We start from the raw sequence: 19,426 nt of genomic DNA, 5'->3' as shown, positions 1-19,426 counted from the left end.
CCTCTCATTTTCTCTCTGAAAGCAATAAAAATATTTTTTAAAAAGAAGGTGTGAAAAAGTGATGCAGTAGCTTAGAGGAAGAAATGATTACTTCTGAAAGAAGAGATCTGAAATGATTTGGTGAAGGATTTGTCATTTGAATTTAAAATAGGCTATATGGAGATAAATTTACTACTCTGGGAAAAACCTAAACTTAAGTTTTACTCACCTAAAGCAAATACTTAAAGCACTATTTGATGAAACCCTTCTGTTTTTATAGGTCAGAAGGCTTTAGCTGATGCACAGATTCCTTACTCAGCCGTGGAACAGGCATGCATTGGCTACGTTTATGGTACGTGGTAAACTATATATTATAAAAATTATTCACCTAAATCTAGCAGCAACCACATAAATAATGCAAGGACATTTATGAATTTTAACTTTCAAAACTCAGAATTCAGAGTTTTACCTATCATTCCTAGATTTCTCTTATGTGTCAGCTTAATTTAACATGTATTTTTTGCCATTATTATGTTGTCAAAATAGATAAATGAAAAGGAATTTATCTTTAAAAATGAAAAAAATTATCTATAGTTCTACCATATAAAGATAATTACTGTTCAGAAGATATATTTTTGTTCCTTATTGTCTTGAAATTTGCATTTATTGTTTTTTTATTTGATAAAAAATTTTCATTAAACCTTTTCTGATTAAAAAATGATATATACTGCCCTAGCTGGTTTGGCTCAGTGCATAGAGCATTGGCCTGCAGACTGAAAGGTCCCAGGTTCGATTCCAGTCAAGGGCATATGCCTGGGTTGCGGGTTTGATTCCCAGTAGGGGGCGTGCAGGAGACAGCCGATCAGTGATTCTCTGTCATCATTGATGTTTCAATCTCTCTCTCCCTTTCCCTTCCTCTCTCTGAAATCAATAAAAATATATTAAAAACATAAATAAAAAATGACATATACTAATTGTAGAGGAAAAAAAAAGTGAAACAAAAGCACAAGAAAAAAGTCAACTGTCGAAGTGAGGGCAGAAACATGGCAGCCTGAGAGGTCCCTGTAGTCTCTTCCCTTGAACAACTATAACTCAACACACAAACACATCTGAGAAATCTGTGCCTTGTAACATCAGAATGTGGGCCACTCAGAGTGAGCAGGGAAGGAGAGAAGGGGGAAGAGCAGAGTTGGGGGCCAGAGATACAGTCTGGGAAAGAAGAATCAGGTTGCAGTGTGCACTCCCTGCAGCCCTGAAGAGCAGAGAGGAGAATCAACATTCCTGCCTGAGTGGTCAGCATGTGCTGTGGCTGAACCTGGTGATTGGAGCAGGGACAGACACAGAGGTGTGGCAGCTGTGATTTAGCAGATGTCATTATCAGGCAGAAAACAAAGCCTCTGAACCTGGCTGCCTCCCCTTACGCTCTCGGAGCTAGCAGTGGGCCACAGAAGAAGGTGTGGAAGTGAGTGTTGAATTGGAGAGGCAGCACATTCCTCCCTGAGCAGCTGGTTCCAGTGATGGAGGGGTGGGGTGGGAGGATGGGGGGATGGTGGTGATGGAGATAGAGGTATGGCAGCTGAGATCTGGCAGTCGCCATTGCTGGCGGGGAGAACAAAACCACAGACGCACAAGCTGGCCTTTGCCACTCCACCCCTTTGCCCCTATTGCAGTTGAGCTCAGCCAGGGTACCTGGGAGAGCTGGGCAGTACTGGCAGCATCTGGTTTCAGGGGGGAGTGCTGGGATTTCATGGACTCGGAACCCCATTGTGCATTACAATTCCCCACAGGGGTGGTGTTCTGAGACTGAGGTAACCTGGTACAGAGAAGATGCCCACCTCTCCCGGGAATGAATGTAGGGCATTTTCCACCAGGCCCACAGAGATCTGAGAAGCCAGAGAAGCCAGAGCAGTGCAAGAGAAAGTAAAAAAAAAAAAAAAAAAAAAACCTGTTCTCCAGCGCCACCTACTGGAAAACAAAAGAAAGGCATCTTAGCCTGCCTGGTAGAAAATTGTTACTATTTTTAAAAAAGCAATTTCATTACCATAAATGCCTAGACAGAGGTATAATCCATCAAATACCATAGATAACCAAAGTAACAAGGCAGCTCAGAAAGCAAATGAAAAATCTCCAGAAAATAAACTTAAAGACATGGAAAACTCAGACAGACAGTTTAATGAACTCAGAAATAAAATCAATGAATAAATGGAATACTTTACCAAAGAGAATAAAACTTTTAAAAATAACCAAATAGAAATTTTGGAGCTGAAGAACTCAACCAAAGATATGAAAAATGAACTAGTGAGCTTAGCAAAGAGAGTTGACCAGATGAAAGAAATAATTAATGGTATTGAAGATAGAAATCTAGAAATGATGCAGATGAAAGAAGATAGAAAATTGAGAGTAAAAATAAATGAAAGAACTCTCCGAGAACTATCTGACTTCATCAGGAAGAGCAATAATGTGTAGCCCAGTTGGTGTGGCTCTGTGGTCAAACATTGATCCATGCACCAAGAGGTTGCTGGTTCGATTCCCGGTTAGGGCACATGCCTGGGTTGCCTCTCAATCCCCAGTAGGGGGCATGTAGGGGGCAACTAATGGAAATTTCTCTCTCATCAATGTTTTTCTTTCTCCCTATTCCCTTTCTCTCTCTCTAAAATATCAATAAAAACATTAAAAAAAAAAAAAGAATTTGTATACTAGAAGAAGAGAGGGAAATGGAACAGAGAGTCCATGTCTTTAAGTTTATTTTCTGGAGATTTTTCATTTGCTTTCTGAGCTGCCTTGTTACCTTGGTTATCCATGGTAGTTGAGAATTTCTCAAACTTATGGAAGGGTTGGATCCTCTAAAAATCAAAGAGAACACCTAATTATCTCAATCCAAAAAAGGCCTTCTCCAAGGCACATTATATTAAAACTAGAGGCCCAGTGCATGAATTTGTACATGGGTGGGGTCCGGCCGGCCTGGTCCTGATTAGGGTGGATCAGGGCCAGGCCTGTTGGAAGGAGGAGACAGCGGGAGGTTGGCCGGCTGGCCTGCCCCTATTAGGGCCCAATCAGGGCTGGGCTGGCTCGGGGGGAGGGGCCACGGGTGGTTGGCTGGTGGGTCCCACACCCGATTGGGGAGGGGGAGCCATTGGGAGGGGCTGTGGGTGGTGGGTTGGCCAGCCCTGCCCCCAAATGGGGTGAGGGGGTCAATCGGGGGTCAGCGGCTGGGGGAGGGGCTGTGGGAGGTTGGCTATCCAGCCCCAACCCCGATTGGTGTGTGTGTGGGGGGCGCAATCAGGGGCAGGGCTGGCTGGGGGGAGGTGCCGCGGGAGGTTGGCCAGCTGGCCCCACCCTCTGATCAGCCGGTTCATTGGCTGCAGTGGGTGTCATAGCGATTGGTCATTCCGGTCATTACGGTGTTCTGGTCACTGGCTTTTTATATATATAGATTGTCAAAACTTAATGATAAAGAAAGAATTATCAAGGCTACCAGGGAAAAGCAGACAGTAATCATGAAAAGAAATCTTATTAGAATACCATCAGATTTTTCTACAGAAATCCTATAGCTAGAAGAGAATGAAACCAAATGTTCAAACTATTGGAAGAGAGAAATGATCAGCAGAGTTATCCTTTGAATATGAAGGAGAAATAAAGACTGTTCCAGACATACAGAAGCTGAGGGAATTTATAGTAAGATCTGAATTACAGGAAATACTGAAAGAGGTTATCTATGTGAAACAGACAAAAGGATACAAAACTATGAGTAAGATAACAGATAAGAGCAGGAAATTGCAACCCTTATGCAAAATAGGGTGTTAAACATTTAAATTAACATAAAGGTTCAAGGTGGTAAAATCATTTTAAAAAGAGAAGAAGCCCTAGCTGGTTTGGCTCAGTGGATAGAGCATTGGCCTGCGGACAGAAGGGTCCCAGGTTTGATTCTGGTCAAGGGCACATGCTCAGGTTGCAGGCTTGATCCCCAGTGGGGGGCGTGTAGGAGGCAGCTGATCAATGATTCTCTCTCAATCATTGATGTTTCTATCTTTCTCTCCCTCTCCCTTCCTCTCTGAAATCAATAAAAATATGTTAAAAAACAAAAAAGGAGAAGACAGTAGCTATTGCAATTTGAAAATGAACTCACAGCATAAAAAGGGATAATTTGTGACAAGAACATAATTTGCAAAGGGGAATGAAAATAAGATGTATTCAGAAGAAAAAGGACTACTGTACATTTGAAACTTTATTTTGTATAATCCTAATAGTAACTACACCAAAAAGCTAGAACTGAGACATATAATATAAAAAAGGGGAAACAAAGGAAAAAAGTAATAGAATATCACCAATCTAAAATAGCCAGAAACATAAGGGAAAAGGAACAATTCAGGCAGAGAGCTATCAGAAAACAAAAAATAAAATGCCTATAGGAAATTCTCACACGTCAATATTCAACCTAAATGTAAATGGACTGAACTCACCAATAAAAAGGCACAGAGTAGCAGATAGGTTCAAAAAACAAAACCCAACCATATGCTGCAAGGACAAATATAGAATCAGAGTGAAAGGGTGGAAAATGATACTCCAAACAAATGGCACCAAGAGAAAAGCAGGTGTAGCCATACTTATATCTGACAAAATAGAATTCAAGATAAAAAGGTAACAAGAGACAAAGATGGACATTTTATAATAATAAGGGGACAATACATCAAGAAGACATAACACTTCTCAACATATGTGCACCCAAACAGAGAGCACCAAAATATATAAAGCAACTACTAAACAGAACTAAAGGTAGGAAATGACAAAAACAATTATGGTGGGGGACCTAAATATATCCTAATGGCAACTGTGGATATATCATCCAAACAGAGAAGTCAATAAGGAAATATTGGCCTTAAATGACACATTAGACCAAATGAACACATTCATCATTTACAAAGCCTTTCCCCCTAGAACACCAGATTATACATTATTCTCCAGTGCACATAGAACATTCTCAAGGATAAACCATATGTTGGAACAGAAAACTAGGCTCAACAAATTTAAGAAGATTGAAATCATACCATATATACTCTCTGGCCACAAAGCTTTGAAATGGGAACTTAAGTGCAAAAAAGAAAGTAGGAAAAACCACAAATATGTGGACTTTAAACAACATGTTGCTGAAAGGACGACTGGGCCAAAGAAGAAATAAAAGGAGAGATTAAAAGATACATAGAGGCAAACAAGAATAACAACATGACATATCAAAACTTGGGATACAGCAAAAGTGGTAATAAGAGTTTATATCATTCCAGGTCTATCTCAAGAAACATGAAGAATCTCAAATAATCAACCTAACATTATATCTTAAGAACTAGAAAAAGAAGAACAAATGAATCCCAAGTCAGCAGAAGGGAGGAAATAATAAAAAACTAGAGCAGGATTAAATGAAATAGAGACTGAAAAGACAATAGAAAGAAATTAATGCAAGAAAGACCTGGTTCTTTGAAAAGATTAACAGAATTGACAAACTGGCTAGATTCGCTAAGGAAAAAAGAAAAAAGACTCAAACAGAAATGAAAGAGGAAAAGTTATGATGGATACCACAGAAATACAAAGGATCATACAAGAATACTATGTAACCCCTAACTGGTTTGGCTCAGTGGATAGAGCGTCGGCCTGTGGACGGAAAGGTCCCAGATTCAATTCCAGTCAAGGGCATGTACCTTGGTTGTGGGCACATCCCCAGTAGGAGGTGTGCTGGAAGCAGCTGATCAATGTTTCTCTCTCATCGATGTTTCTAACTCTCTATCCCTCTCCCTTCCTCTCTGTAACAAATCAATAAAATATGTTAAAAAAATAATACTATGGTAAGACTATATGACCTAGAAGAAATAAACAAGTTCTTAGAAATATATAACCTTTCTAGATTGAATCACAAAGAACTGGAGAATCTAAATAGACCAATCAACAGTAAGAAAATGGAAACAATCATTAAAAAAACTCCCCAAAAGTAAAAATCCAGGACCAGATGGCTTTAGTAGTGAATTCTACCAAATATTCAAAGAAGATACGTATCCTTCTCAAGCTCTTCCAAAAAATTGAAAAAGAGGCAATACTTCCTAACTAATTTTATGAAACCTACATTACCTTGATACCAAAACCTGGCAAAGATAACACACACACACAAAAAGAAAACTACAGACTAATATATCTGATAAATACAGATGCAAAAATCCTAAACAAAATACTAGCAAATCAAATACAACAACACATTGAAAAGATAATATGTCACAGTAAAGTGGGGTTCATTCCAGAGCCACAAGGATGGTTTAGCATACAGAAACTGATCAATGTGATATACCACAGTAATGAAATAAAGGATAAAAATAATATGATCATATCAATAGTTGCAGAAAAAGCATTTGACAAGATCCAACATCCACATTTGATTAAAACACTCAAATAAAATGGGTGTAGAAAGAAAATACCTCAATATAATAAAGGCCATATATGACAAACCCTCAGCTAATATATTCAGTGGTGAAAAGCTGAAAGCTTTTTCTGTAAGATCAGAAACAAGACAAGGATGCCCACCCGTCTACTGTCACTCAGCACAGGACTAGAAGTTCTAGCCAGAGCAATCAGGCAAGAGAAATAAATGAAAGGCATTCAAATTGGGAATGAAGAGGTAAAACTGTCACATTTTGCAGATGACATGATTCTTAGAGAACCCTAAAGACTCCACTAAAAAAACTGTTAGAAACAACAAATACAGTAAAATTGCAGGATACAAAATCAACACACAATACAATATACAGATGATATATTATAAAATTGTATATTTGAAACCTATATAAATTTACTAACCAATGTCACCTCAATAAATTTAATAAAATAAAAAGTCACTTGTCATCCCATTATCTGGAAATTACTACCATTAATTTTTTTAAAAATATATTTTATTGATTTTTTACAGAGAGGAAGAGAGAGGGATAGAGAGTTAGAAACATCGATGAGAGAGAAACATCGATCAGCTGCCTCTTGCACACCCCCTACTGGGGATGTGCCCGCAACCAAGGTACATGCCCTTGACCGGAATCGAACCTGGGACCCTTGAGTCCACAGGCCGACGCTCTATCCACTGAGCCAAACTGGTTTTGGCTACCATTAATTTTTGATATGTGAATATGAATGCATTCTCTCTTAAAGAAAATAAGGTCCTAGTATACATACTTTTTGGTAACCTGCTTTTCTCATTTTACTATATTCAGTATTTTCCATGTCATTAAGTCTTTTTTTATACCATTGTTAACATTTTGCACTTAAGGTTTCATTTCTGGAATAGGTTAAATATTTACATGGTACCAAAATACAAATGGTGGAGGGTTATATAGTGGAAAGTCTCACTCTTATTTCTGTTTCCTTATCTCATGGTTCCCTTTTATTAGACAATCATTTCACTAAATTCTAGTGTATCTTTCCAGAGGTAATATATGCATATACAAACAAGTGTGCATGAGTGTGTAAGTTCCTTTTTTCCCCTTTCTTTTGTTACACACACAGTAGCATAATACATACACAATTTTGATTTAATTTTTTAATATAATTTTTTAATTGATTTCAGAGAGGAAGGGAGAGGGAGAGACAGAAACATCAATGATAAGAGAGAATCATTGATATTGGCTGCCTCCTGCATGCCTCACACTGGGAATCAAGCCTGCAGCCCGGGCATGTGCCCCTGACTGGAATCGAACTGTGATCTCCTGATTCATAGGTTGATGCTCAACCACTGAGCCACGCCAGCCCGGGCCATACACTATTTTGTAGCTTGCCTGTTTTTGTTTAGTAGTTCTTGGTAACTATCCACATTATATCATATAGAGCTTCCTTGTCTTTTTTATGATAATGTAGTATTTCATAGAATAGATATATCAAAATTTATTTAATCTACCCCCTTTTAATGGACATTTAGGATGTTCCAGTCTCTTTTTAGCATTTTCAATGATTGCGTGATATTTCAGTCTTGCGGATTTACTACAGTTTATTTAGTAGTAGTAATGATATCCTGTCTTGGACCATTTAAAATGATTTCTACCCTGGCCTGGTAGCTCAGTTGGTTAGAGCATCCTCCCAATGTGCCAAGTTTTTAGGTTCTATCCTAGTCAGGGTGCATACAAGAAGCAACCAATGAATGCATAAATAAGTGGAACAACAAATCAAAGTTTCTTTCTCTCGCTCCCTCCCCCTCTAAAATAAAAAAAAATTATTTCTAAATTCTAGTTATTATAAAAGGCTATATCATAAGCAAGACTATAGATGAATATTTGTGCATATATGTGATCATTTCCTTGAGGTTTTAAGATATCAAGATAATTCTTGAAGGGAAATTTACTAGGTCAAATAGATGCAGTGTATTTATTGAAAAAGAGGTCCTGAACCTTACTGTTTTCCTTGAAGACTCCTGGAGGGTCTGTACCTTCAGATGTTCCCATCATATTGGTGGCCATGTTACTTGGGAAAGGTAGTCAAACGTGTATTCAACTTGAGTCACTATTTTTCTGGATTTCCCAGGCACTCAGGATCTTTTATTTTTATTTTATTTTTCTATATTTTTTGTTGATTTCAGAGAGGAAGAGAGAGGGAGAGAGAGAGAGATAGAAACGTCAATGAGAGAATTATTGATCGGCTGCTTCCTGCATGCCCTACACTGGGGATTGAGCCTGCAACCTGGGCATGTGTTCTGACCAGAAATCGAACCATAACCTCCTGGTTCATAGGTCAACACTCAATCCCTGAGCCACACCAGCCAGACCATTCAAGATGTTTTAAACTTTTTGAAGTTGTGGATCCTTTCTATGAAGAGGAAATCATGGCTTTTTCTTCATTTGGTACAGTTTTAAAGATTTGTATCTAACAGTATAAATGAAATATTACTTCCTTAATTATGTAGCCCTCGCCATATTGAATTGCTTGGCTATTACTTGGTCATTTCTCTACTTTCCTATCACTGTATTATGTAAAGGAACTGCACATACATTTTTTGTGGTTTTTTTTTCTACATTCTGTATTTTGATAATTTTTTATATTTGCAGAATAGAGGGTGCTTAATGTTAAAACTGTTTCCGAGTAAGATGTTAATAGTATATTTATTGTTCTGTCCATGTAATATAGTGGGCAAAGGAATAATACTGAAAAATCATAATGTGGTATTATATTGTGTTGCAACTCCACAATTCCCATGCTGCATATATTACAATTTTAATTTCTTTTTCTATACAGGCGACTCTACCTCTGGGCAGAGGGCTATCTATCACAGTTTGGGGCTGACTGGAATTCCTATAATCAATGTTAACAATAACTGTTCTACTGGTTCTACTGCTTTGTTTATGGCCCGGCAGCTGATTCAAGGTGGTGAGTAGTGCTTATTAGTTTATTGCACTGAAATAGATGTGGGTTTATTGATCCCCTTGCATCATGTTTTCATTCGATCATCTGAGGGATGGCTTTATAACACATTATAAAGGGATATGTGATTTAACCCTGTTAAAGTATACAATTCAGTGTTTTTTAATATATTCACAGATTTATGCAACTATCCCCACTATCTAATTTTAGAACATTTTCATTGCACCAAAAAGAAACCCTGTACCCATTAGCAGTCACTCCCCAGTTCCCTCTCCCCGCAGCTCCTTAGAACCACTAATCTACTTTCTGTCTCTGTGGATTTACCTAGTCTGAACATTATATAAATGGATTCATATGATATATGACCTTTTGTGGCTTTCACTTAGCATTATGTTTTCATAGTTCATCCATGCTTTGGAATGTTACTTGTACTTCATTCCATTTTTTGTCCAAGTAAGATTCCATTGTATGGATGTTCCACAATTTGTTTATCCATTTTATCAGCTGTTTTCACTTTTTGGCTATTATGAATAATGCTACTATAAACATTTGTGTACACGTTTTTTTGTGTGACTTTCAGTTCTCTTGGTATATATCATATTTTATATTTCCAAATATTCTAGGGTCTTTTATTAGATCCTTTATTCTGTTCTGACTGATTGTTGACTATTGCTCCATACTCAGTATTTTAGTTGTTGGAGCTTTACAATGTCATACTGTTTGACAATGCTAGTATCCCCTGTCCCCTCTGCCTTGTTATTTTTCTTTCTTTCTTTTTTTTTTTTTTTTTTAAATATATTTTATTGATTTTCCACAGAGAGGAAGGGAGAGGGATAGAGAGCTAGAAACATCGATGAGAGAGAAACATCGACCAGCTGCCCCCTGCACACCCCGCACTGGGGATGTGCCCGCAACTAATGTACACGCCCCTGACCGGAATCGAACCTGGGACCCCCCAGTCCGCAGACCGACGCTCCATCCACTGAGCCAAACCGGCTTCAGCTTCTTTCTTTTTTAAAGACAACTTTTGTCAATTCTGTCTTGTTTTGCTGTTCTGTTGAACTTTAACATCATTTTTTTTAAGTGCCCCACCCTCCAAAAATTATTCTGTTGATATTTTGATCAGGATTCCTTTTAAAATAAATGTATTTAATGTAATGGTTTAAAATTTAAAATTACTTATTCATATTTATTGTTCACTGAAACATATTTCACATTAATCAAGTCTTATTAACATTGAAGATCAAAGAAAGAATGAAACACTTTCTTGATTTTTTCCCTCTTACCTAGTAGCATTTAAGAATTTTCCCTAATTTTTCACTTATTAAAAAATTTCTAGGATTATAGTATGTTTTTAAATTTTATATAAATTGACATATTTTTTTTAAATTGGAGTATTTAATGTATTTTGTTGAATGTCTGGAAATTAAAAATTTCAAAATAATTACATTTTCTTTCCAGGTGTGGCAGATTGTGTCTTGGCTCTTGGGTTTGAGAAGATGGAGAAGGGGTCTCTTTCAGTAACAGTGGGTCTCATTTACTATTATTTTGGAGTTATTATGACACTATAAGAAAAGCTTTGCCCATCATACTACCATAAATAGCACCTGTAAATAAGCAACATCCTATATAATAAAAGCCTTTTTGCTAAGTGTCCAGTCATAAGGTCGTCCATTCAACCAATCAAAGTGTAATATGCTAGTGACATACGAAGGCTGCTCAACCGCTAGCTATGATGTGCATTGACCACCAGGGGGCAGACGCTCCAACCAGTAGGTTAGCTTGCTGCTGGGGTCTGGCAGATCAGGACTGAGCGAGATGGGTCAGACATGCTCTGGTGCCCTCCCATGGTCCCTCCTTAGCTGGCCAACCTCCCACGTCCCTTCCCAGCCACAATTGTGTACTGGTGGGGTCTCTCGGCCTGGCCTGTGCCCTCTCGCATTCTGGGCTGAGGGGACCTACTCCCCCAACTCCGAGTGCATGAATTTTGTGCACAGGGCCTCTAGTAAAACATAATTTGGCACAGTTGTTAAATGAGTGGATATAATCCAAAAGCTAAAAGGTAGCATTGTATATGTACACATATATCCTGGTATTTTAGAACAGTAAAGTGTGATCAAGATAATTTAGTTCAACCTCTTTATTTTGTGAATGATGAAATTGATGTTCAGAGAGGTCAGATTATTGAATTTGAGATGGACTTATCTAATTAAATTGAAAGTCATTTATTTATTCATTCAAAAATTAATTTTATTCAACTAATTGAAGATAATAATATGTGGGACTTCTCTGTTTCTGGTAAGCCAAGTTATTTGAATCAATTCTCCTACTGAATACTTGAATAAAATATAAACTAGAATATTTGAATAAAAAATTAAAAAAATATTCTACAGCATCAAAGAGCTAACAATAGAGAGGAACTGCAGGTCAATGCCAGAAAATAAAGATCAGCATTCGAAGGTGCTTTTGCTTTAAAGCAGTGGTTCTCAACCTTTTTAATGCTGCGACCCTTTAATACAGTTCCTCATGTTGTGGTGACCCCCAACCATAAAATTATTTTTGTTGCTACTTCATAACTGTAATTTTGCTACTGTTATGAATCGTAATGTAAATATCTGTGTTTTCCGATGGTTTTAGGCGACGCTTCTAGTGGTTCTCAATCTGTGGGTCGCGACCCACAGGTTGAGAACTGCTGCTGTGTAGAGAACTCTTCAAGTAAATTTTCAAGGACATGCAGTCAAAGAAAGCCAAGCATTAGAAAAACAAGGCACCATACTTGAGAACCAGGAGAACGAGGCACAGTGAGAACCAGGAGAATGAGGCACTGTAAACAATGATGTTTGAAGACTTCATAAACTGGATTTATGGACTCAGATTTAGGCATGCTTACTATGCTTAAAGAAATAAAAGACAAGCTTGGAAATATCTTAAGGGTATAGGAAATTTCAAAAAGAGACACTACTGGCCTGAAAAGAAAAATAATAGAACTTATTGGAAAGTGAAATAATTAAAAATTCAAAAGATACGTTTTTAAAGAAATGATTATTTTTTAAATAGATTTTTATTGATTTTAGAGAGGAAGGGCGAGGGAGAGAGGAAGACAGAAACATCAATGATGAGAGAGAATCATTGATTGGCTGCCTCCTGCACATCCCACATTGGGGATCAATCCTGCAACCCAGGCATGTGTCCTGAGTGGGAATCAAACTGTGATGCTCAACCACTGAGTCATGCTGGCTTGACATATAGTCTTTTATGGTCTTTTGTATTTCTGTTGTATTAGTTGTAACTTCTTTTTCATTTTTTATTTTATTTGAGCCCTTACCTGTCTTAGTGAGTCTTAGATTTATTATTTATAGCATTATTATTTACATTACTAGGGACCTAGTGCACGAAAGGAACTGTTGGCCGCGAGGCTGCAGTGGGCACAGGGTGGGTCTCAGCCCATCCTCCGTGTCCCCGATTCCCTGTCTGCCGGCAGCCCCGCTTCCACTGCCACTGCTTCTACATGCTGATGGCGCTGGCCCCACTCGCATCTGCTGATGGCGCAGAGCAATTGGGGCTGGTGCCAGCAGCAGGTGCAAGTGGGGCCAGCACCAACAGCGGGTGTGAGTGGTGGCTGATGCCCTGATCACCCCTCAGGAGCAGGGAGAGATGGAGAAGCCCTCAGGGGTGATTGGGACCGGCACTGGGCGCTGGCAGCAGGTGTAAGCGGCGGCTCCAGCGGCGGCTCCAGCGCCGGCTGCGGTTGTGAGCAGGGCCGGCACCGGCAGTGGGTGCAAACAGGGCCGTCAGTGGCAGCGGGTGCGAGAGGCGGCTGTCGGCCCCGATCGTCCCCCAGGAGCAGGAGGAGGTGGAGAAGCCCCGAGGGGCAATTGGGGCTGGCAGCTGCCGGCTGCTGGCAGCTGGTGTGAGAGGTGGCTCTGGCGCTGGCAGTGGATACCGGGTGGACCACGGCACGCAGGAGCAAAGAATTTTCAGTAGCCACCAGAGGCTCGCCCCAATGACAGTGACCGGTGCCAGGGCTTTGTCTGGCACCCCCACTCACCTTCTCCACCATCCCACTGTGGCCGATGCCTGCCATGTTCCGCACTCTGCCGCCTGCTGCTGACACCCGCCATATTCTGTGCGTGCCCCCTGTTGGTCAGTACATGTCATAGTGACCAGTTGTTTGGTTGTTCCGCCATTCAGTCTATTTGCATATTAGGGTTTTATATATATATAGACCAGTAGTCCTGCGCACGAATCTGTGTGCCAGTAGCTCACCAGTAGCTCACTGCAGCCCTCCAGTAGCTCTCTGCCCGCTGCCCGCTGCCCCGCCCTCCTGTAGCTCCCTCTGCCGCTCCCCCCAACATCCCCTTCATAGCTTGCTGCCCTGACCCCTCCTGTAGCTCGCTGCCCCACTCTCCTGCTGATCCGTGATCTGGTCATTACGCGGTCGGTTGTTAGGCTTCATGGAGTAACGACCATTTGCATATTACATTTTTATTATATAGGATTATTTACTTTTGTCCTCATCACCTTTCAACCCCTCTCCCTCTCAAATGTAAATGCCAGATGAGCAGGGACTTTATCTGTTTTATTCACCTTGAGTGGCACATATGGGATTCTTTTTTTAAAAAAAATATTTTTATTGATTTTAGAGAGGAATGGGGAGAGAGAGAAATAGAAACATCAGTGATGAAAGAGAGTAATTGATTGGTTGCCTCCTGCATGTCCTATACTGTGGATTGAGCCGCAACCCAGGCATGTGCCCTGACCGGGAATCAAACCCGGGGCCTCCTGATTCATAGGTCAATCAATGCTCAACCACTGAGCCATACCAATTAAGCTGAGATTCTTTATAAATGTTTCTTGAAAGAATTTTACCTCTTTGGTCATTTGATTATTTTCCATGCCATGTTTTTGTTCAAAGTATTTCCTGACTGATATTCACATTGTCCATTTTTTGTTTACATTGCACTTAGAATAAGCAAATGTCTTAGTAACACTATAATAGTTGAAAGAGACATTATCATGTCAAGTGCTTATTAAATTTTGTTTTTTCCTCTCTTAGTATGCAAACAGGACGAATCCAATTGATAAACATATGGAGGTCCTAATAAATAAGTATGAATTATCTTCTGCACCATTTGCTCCTCAGATGTTTGGGGGTGCTGGAAAAGAGCACATGGAAAAATATGGTATGTTAAAAAAAACTTTACGGCTTATTGGTTAGTACATGTCCTATACATGTTGTATACATGTTGTATATATGTTATATAGATGTAATGAGAAACAGCAGGTGTTTACTAAGGAACTGTGGAGTGTGCCAGGATATACAACATATAAAATTGCTTTTGCATTAAGTTGAAAAAATAGTCTGTATAGAACTTAGTAGTAGAGAACATATTTATATATAGGACATCATAGTGGAAGTACCTAGAAATTGAAATCAGAAATTGAAATAGGAAAACTAATATAAATCTTATCTGCTTTAATTGTGGACTATAAATTAGTTTGAAAATAATAATGAGACTCAAAGCTTGCTCTTGGTAATAGGTTTATATAGTGAAATTTTGTTTCTAATACAAATTTTATTCTTAGTAACAGGTTTTTATTGTCAGTTTTTATTCATTTATTTAAAAATATATTTTATTGATTTTTTACAGAGAGAAAGGGAGAGGGATAGAGAGTTAGAAATATCGGTGAGAGAGAAACAATGATCAGCTGCCTCCTGCACACCCACTACTGGGGATGTGCCTGCAACCAAGGTACATGCCCTTGACTGGAATCGAACCTGGGACCATTCAGTCCGCAGGCCGATGCTCTATCCACTGAGCCAAACCAGCCAGGGCTGTTAAATTAATACTTAGTACATTATTATCTGTCATTCCATAGTATTTTATGAGATTTAACTTTCATGTTTGATTTTTATTTTGTAGGTAAGCATATTAATTTTTTGACTGATGGTCAATAATTGGCCTGTCTTAGCCAGTTAAAACATGGGATAATACAGATAGGATTTTTATTTTTCACTCTATGACTCTGAACCAGTGCCTTGTTGTGTATTGTGAGATAAGAAGGAAAATTTTCATGCTTGAAAGTCCAGCACTCCTATTCTTTTTTTATTTTATTTTTTAATTGATTTTAGAGAAGGAGAGAGAGAGAGAGAGAGAGAGAGATATCAATGATGAGAGAATCATTGATCAGCTGCCTCCTGCATGCCCCACACTGGGGATTGAGCATGCAACCGGGCATATGTCCCGAGTGGGAATTGAACTATGACCTCCTGGTTCATAGGTAGATGCTCAAACACTGAGCTATGCCAATCAGACCAGTATTCCTATTCTTTGTAGGAAAAATATGCCAAGTTTGATAGCCAAAATAAGGAATCAAAAAGGAAAAAAATCTTCAAGGAGGAATGGTAGGATTGGATAAAGAAGCACTGCTAGTCTTTGGCTATAGAAATTTTCTTTTTTGTGCCGATTTCTTACCATTTGGAAAGTCTATTCCAATCTTGCTTCCCTCCTTTCTCAAGGCTACCATTGACCACCATGTTGCCACATCCAGTAAATACTTTTCAAACCTGTTTTGAATAGACCTCAGAAGCATTAAACCCTTTGATCACTTAAAAAAAACACCTCTTATCTTGGCTTCTGTGACACCTCATTCTCCTGGTTTTTCTTACCCCTTTGGCTATTCCCTGTCCATTTCTTTTTCAGTTAAATAATTCACTTAAAACATTATTGAGCTCTCATATTTCAGGCACTGTTCTAGGCACTAGAATATAGCAGTATGTCAGTCAGATTTTGCTGTGTAATAAACCACCCCAAAACTCAGTGAATTTAAACAACAATTATTTATTATATAGTTTACAAGTGTGTAGATTAGCTGGGAGCCAGCTCCTCTTGTCTGGGTTAATCATATGACTGGAGGTGGGTTACAGGCTCTGTTCTAGTGACAGGCTCTGTTATTTAACTGGGTCATATGTCTCACCTCCTCCACCTGGGACTGGAGGACCAGCCCTCGTATGTTCTTTTCATGGTGAAGCAGAAGCACCCGAGCGTAATCTGCAACATGCAAGTCCTTTTGAGACGTTAGTTGTTAACTATAGCAAGTCACATGGCAAACTTGCAATCAAGGGGTAGGGAAACATACTCTATTTCTTTTGTGGCAGGAAAGTGCAAAATCAGACCGCCATGGACATTGAGGAGGAAAAAAGAACTAGGTACATTAATGCATTCATCCTCAGGCAATAAACAAACAGATGAGATTTGAGGTTTTTGCTTAAATTTCTAGTAGGGGAGAGGCAATAATACATGAAAAACACTAAGATAGTTTCAGATAATGACTAGTCCTGTGAAGAAAATAAAACAAGGTAATATACTTGTGGGTAGTGGGGAACAAACAGGATAGTCAGTGATGGCCTCTGTTTTGGGGGTCAAGAATAGAGTTGGTTGTTTAGTTAAATTCTGATTTATCCCATTGATGACCTTTGTTGAAGACTATTTGGATCTAACATTATAGTGGTCCCTCCCATCTTCAGGTTTGGTGAGAGTGCCTTTTTAATTTTCTAATCCAGTTTTTGGTAGAAATATTAATTGGAGCAGCTCTTGGCTTTCCTGAGAATTAAAGCATCCAAGCCTTTCTCTTATTTAACTTGGTGTCTCACCAGGCGCTCATTTATGCACTCACCACGTCAGGTTAGTGGTTAGTTAGCACTAGATATTTTTCTCCAGGATTATAGTCATTAATCAATGTCTGTCATTTCCCAGTGTGTGTTCCATGGGATATTAAGCTCATAAAATGCTCCATAATGTGAGTCAGTTAGTCAGGGAACTGCTTCATATTTAACCCCCTGTTGAGCAGTCTTAATACATAATTTGGAGCAATAGTAAAGACTCCTAATATCTTGCTGTAAAGAAATCCACTTAATTCTGTTTAAGCCAGTATTATCTAAACTTGACAGAAGAACCCTTATATTTTTAGCAACACCAAAAAGGAAAGCCCCCTCAAAAACAAAAGAAAAAAACCCAAATCCACACTACACTATTTCCTTATCTTATCCCAAAAGATGTCCTAAAAATTAATTGTCTTGCTGATATCCAGATACCATGTTTCCTTTTATCTTCTCATCAGTTCAATAAAAAGATATTAATATGCTGTGGCTTGTTCTTTGTGGCTGCCTCCTGATCACCACTCTATTGGTATGAAGTCACCAGTGTGGAATGGAATCTACCTTATTCCCTTTTATTTTATTTATTTATTTTTTTTAATGAATCTTTATTGTTCAGATTACAATTGTTTCTCCTTTTTCCCCACATATCTCCCCACCACCCAGTTCCCACCCCCCATCTGCCCTTACCTCCCCCCCCCGCTGTCCTTATCCATAGGTGTATGATTTTTGTCCAGTCTCTTCCCATACTCCCCACATAGACACCCCTTTCCCCTGAGAATTATCAATCCACTCCCATTCTATGCCTCTGATTCTATTAAGTTCACCAGTTTATTCTGTTCCTCAGATTTTTAATTCACTTGACTTTTAGATTCACTTGTTGATAGATATGTATTTGTTGTTCATAATTTTTATCTTTCTTCTTTTTCCTCTTTTTAAAGAATACCTTTCAGCATTTCATATAATGCTGGTTTGGTGGTGATGAACTCCTTTAGCTTTTTCTTATCTGTGAAGCTCTTTATCTGCCCTTCAATTCTGAATGATAACTTTGCTGGGTAGAGTAGTCTTGGTTGTAGGTTCCTGCTATTCATCACTTTGAATATTTCTTGCCACTCCCGTCTGGCCTGCATGGTTTCTGTTGAGAAATTAGCTGATAATCGTATGGGAGCTCCCTTGTAGGTAACTAACTGTTTTTCTCTTGCTGCTTGTAAGATTCTCTCTTTGTCTTTTGCTCTTGGCATTTTAATTATGATGTGTCTTGGTGTGGTCCTCTTTGGATTCCTTTTGTTTGGGGTTCTGTGTGCTTCCTGGACTTGTAAGTCTATTTCTTTCATCAGGTGGGGGAAGTTTTCGTTCATTATTTCTTCAAATAGGTTTTCAGCATCTTGCTCTCTCTCTTCTTCTGGTACCCCCATAATTCTGATGTTGGTTCGCTTGAAGTTGTCCCAGAGGCTTCTTACACTATCTTCAACTTTCTGAATTCTCTTCTCTTCATGCTTCTCTGGAAGAGTGTCCTTGGCCTCTTTGTATTCCAAATCTTTGAGTTGATTCTTGCAATCCTCTAGTCTGCTTTTGGGTCTCTGTATAATATTTTTTATCTCAGTCAGTGTATGTTTAATTTCTAGTTGGTCCTCATTGAATTTATCGGCCTTTTCCATGAAATTCTTGAAAAACCTTATAACCGTGGTTTTGAACTCTATGTCCAGTCGCTTGTTCTCCTCCATTTCTTTGGTTTGTGATCTGTTTCCTTGCCTTCTCATATTCTCTGCTTCCCTAAGTTGGTAGGGTAGTTTTGTGTACTAGGTGTCCTATTGGTTCAACGGGTCAGCCTCCCAGTTACTTGAGGTGGACACTCTTGGTGTACCCTTGTGTACTGTGTGTCCCCCAGCAGGAGCTACAGCAAGGGCTAGTTTTCTCCTCCTTTGCTTGGGCGGTTTTGGAGCAGTCTGACTGGAGCTGCAGTTGGTTAAGCTGCTCCAGAACAGGCCATTTATATGCAAAAGCCGCTGTGTGGAGCCTGGGTGGGTTTGTAGAATGTGCGGGGCGGGGCCTCAGGGCGGGGCCTCAGGGCTGGGTGGGGTCTCAGGGCGTCACTAGGCTGGGGCGTGGCCAACGGCGATGGCTGCCGTCAGCCGTCTCTGCCTTTCCACGTTTCCAAGTCCCTGCGCCCCACGCTCCAGCGCAGTAAACAATGATTGCTGGGCGCACCACTGCAAAAAAGTCACTCTCACTTTCCGACCCGATGGCCGAGAGTCCAGCTTCTCCCCGTAGGTGCCTGGGTCCCCCGAGTGTCCCCAGAAACTGGATTTCAGAGTGATTGGGAGCTTGTCTCCCTGCGGGTTGAAGAAAAGCCGCGCACCCAGCCGCCCGCCGCCGGCCCGATTCGAGTGCCTCCGTACCTCAGCTTTTCAGCGATTG

The 19,426-nt window shown here is 39.7% G+C and overlaps 1 protein-coding gene across 3 annotated transcripts in view; it reads left to right on the top strand.

The window, feature by feature from the left end:
- Positions 1 to 19,426, top strand: part of SCP2 (sterol carrier protein 2) — a 109,203-nt gene that overhangs the window by 18,044 nt on the left and 71,733 nt on the right. For all 3 annotated transcript variants that reach the window (XM_054720882.1, XM_054720883.1, XM_054720884.1), the window contains exons 3-6: positions 260 to 331; positions 9,226 to 9,357; positions 10,813 to 10,877; positions 14,408 to 14,534. In XM_054720882.1, the coding sequence (XP_054576857.1) occupies positions 260 to 331; positions 9,226 to 9,357; positions 10,813 to 10,877; positions 14,408 to 14,534 (396 nt within the window). The remainder of the gene's footprint in view (positions 1 to 259; positions 332 to 9,225; positions 9,358 to 10,812; positions 10,878 to 14,407; positions 14,535 to 19,426) is intronic.

This window comes from Eptesicus fuscus, chromosome 9 (assembly GCF_027574615.1).
Source record: "Eptesicus fuscus isolate TK198812 chromosome 9, DD_ASM_mEF_20220401, whole genome shotgun sequence".
Classification (NCBI taxonomy): domain Eukaryota; kingdom Metazoa; phylum Chordata; class Mammalia; order Chiroptera; family Vespertilionidae; genus Eptesicus; species Eptesicus fuscus.
Note: the sequence above shows the minus strand (reverse complement) of the source record. Positions and strands in the feature narration are given on the sequence as shown.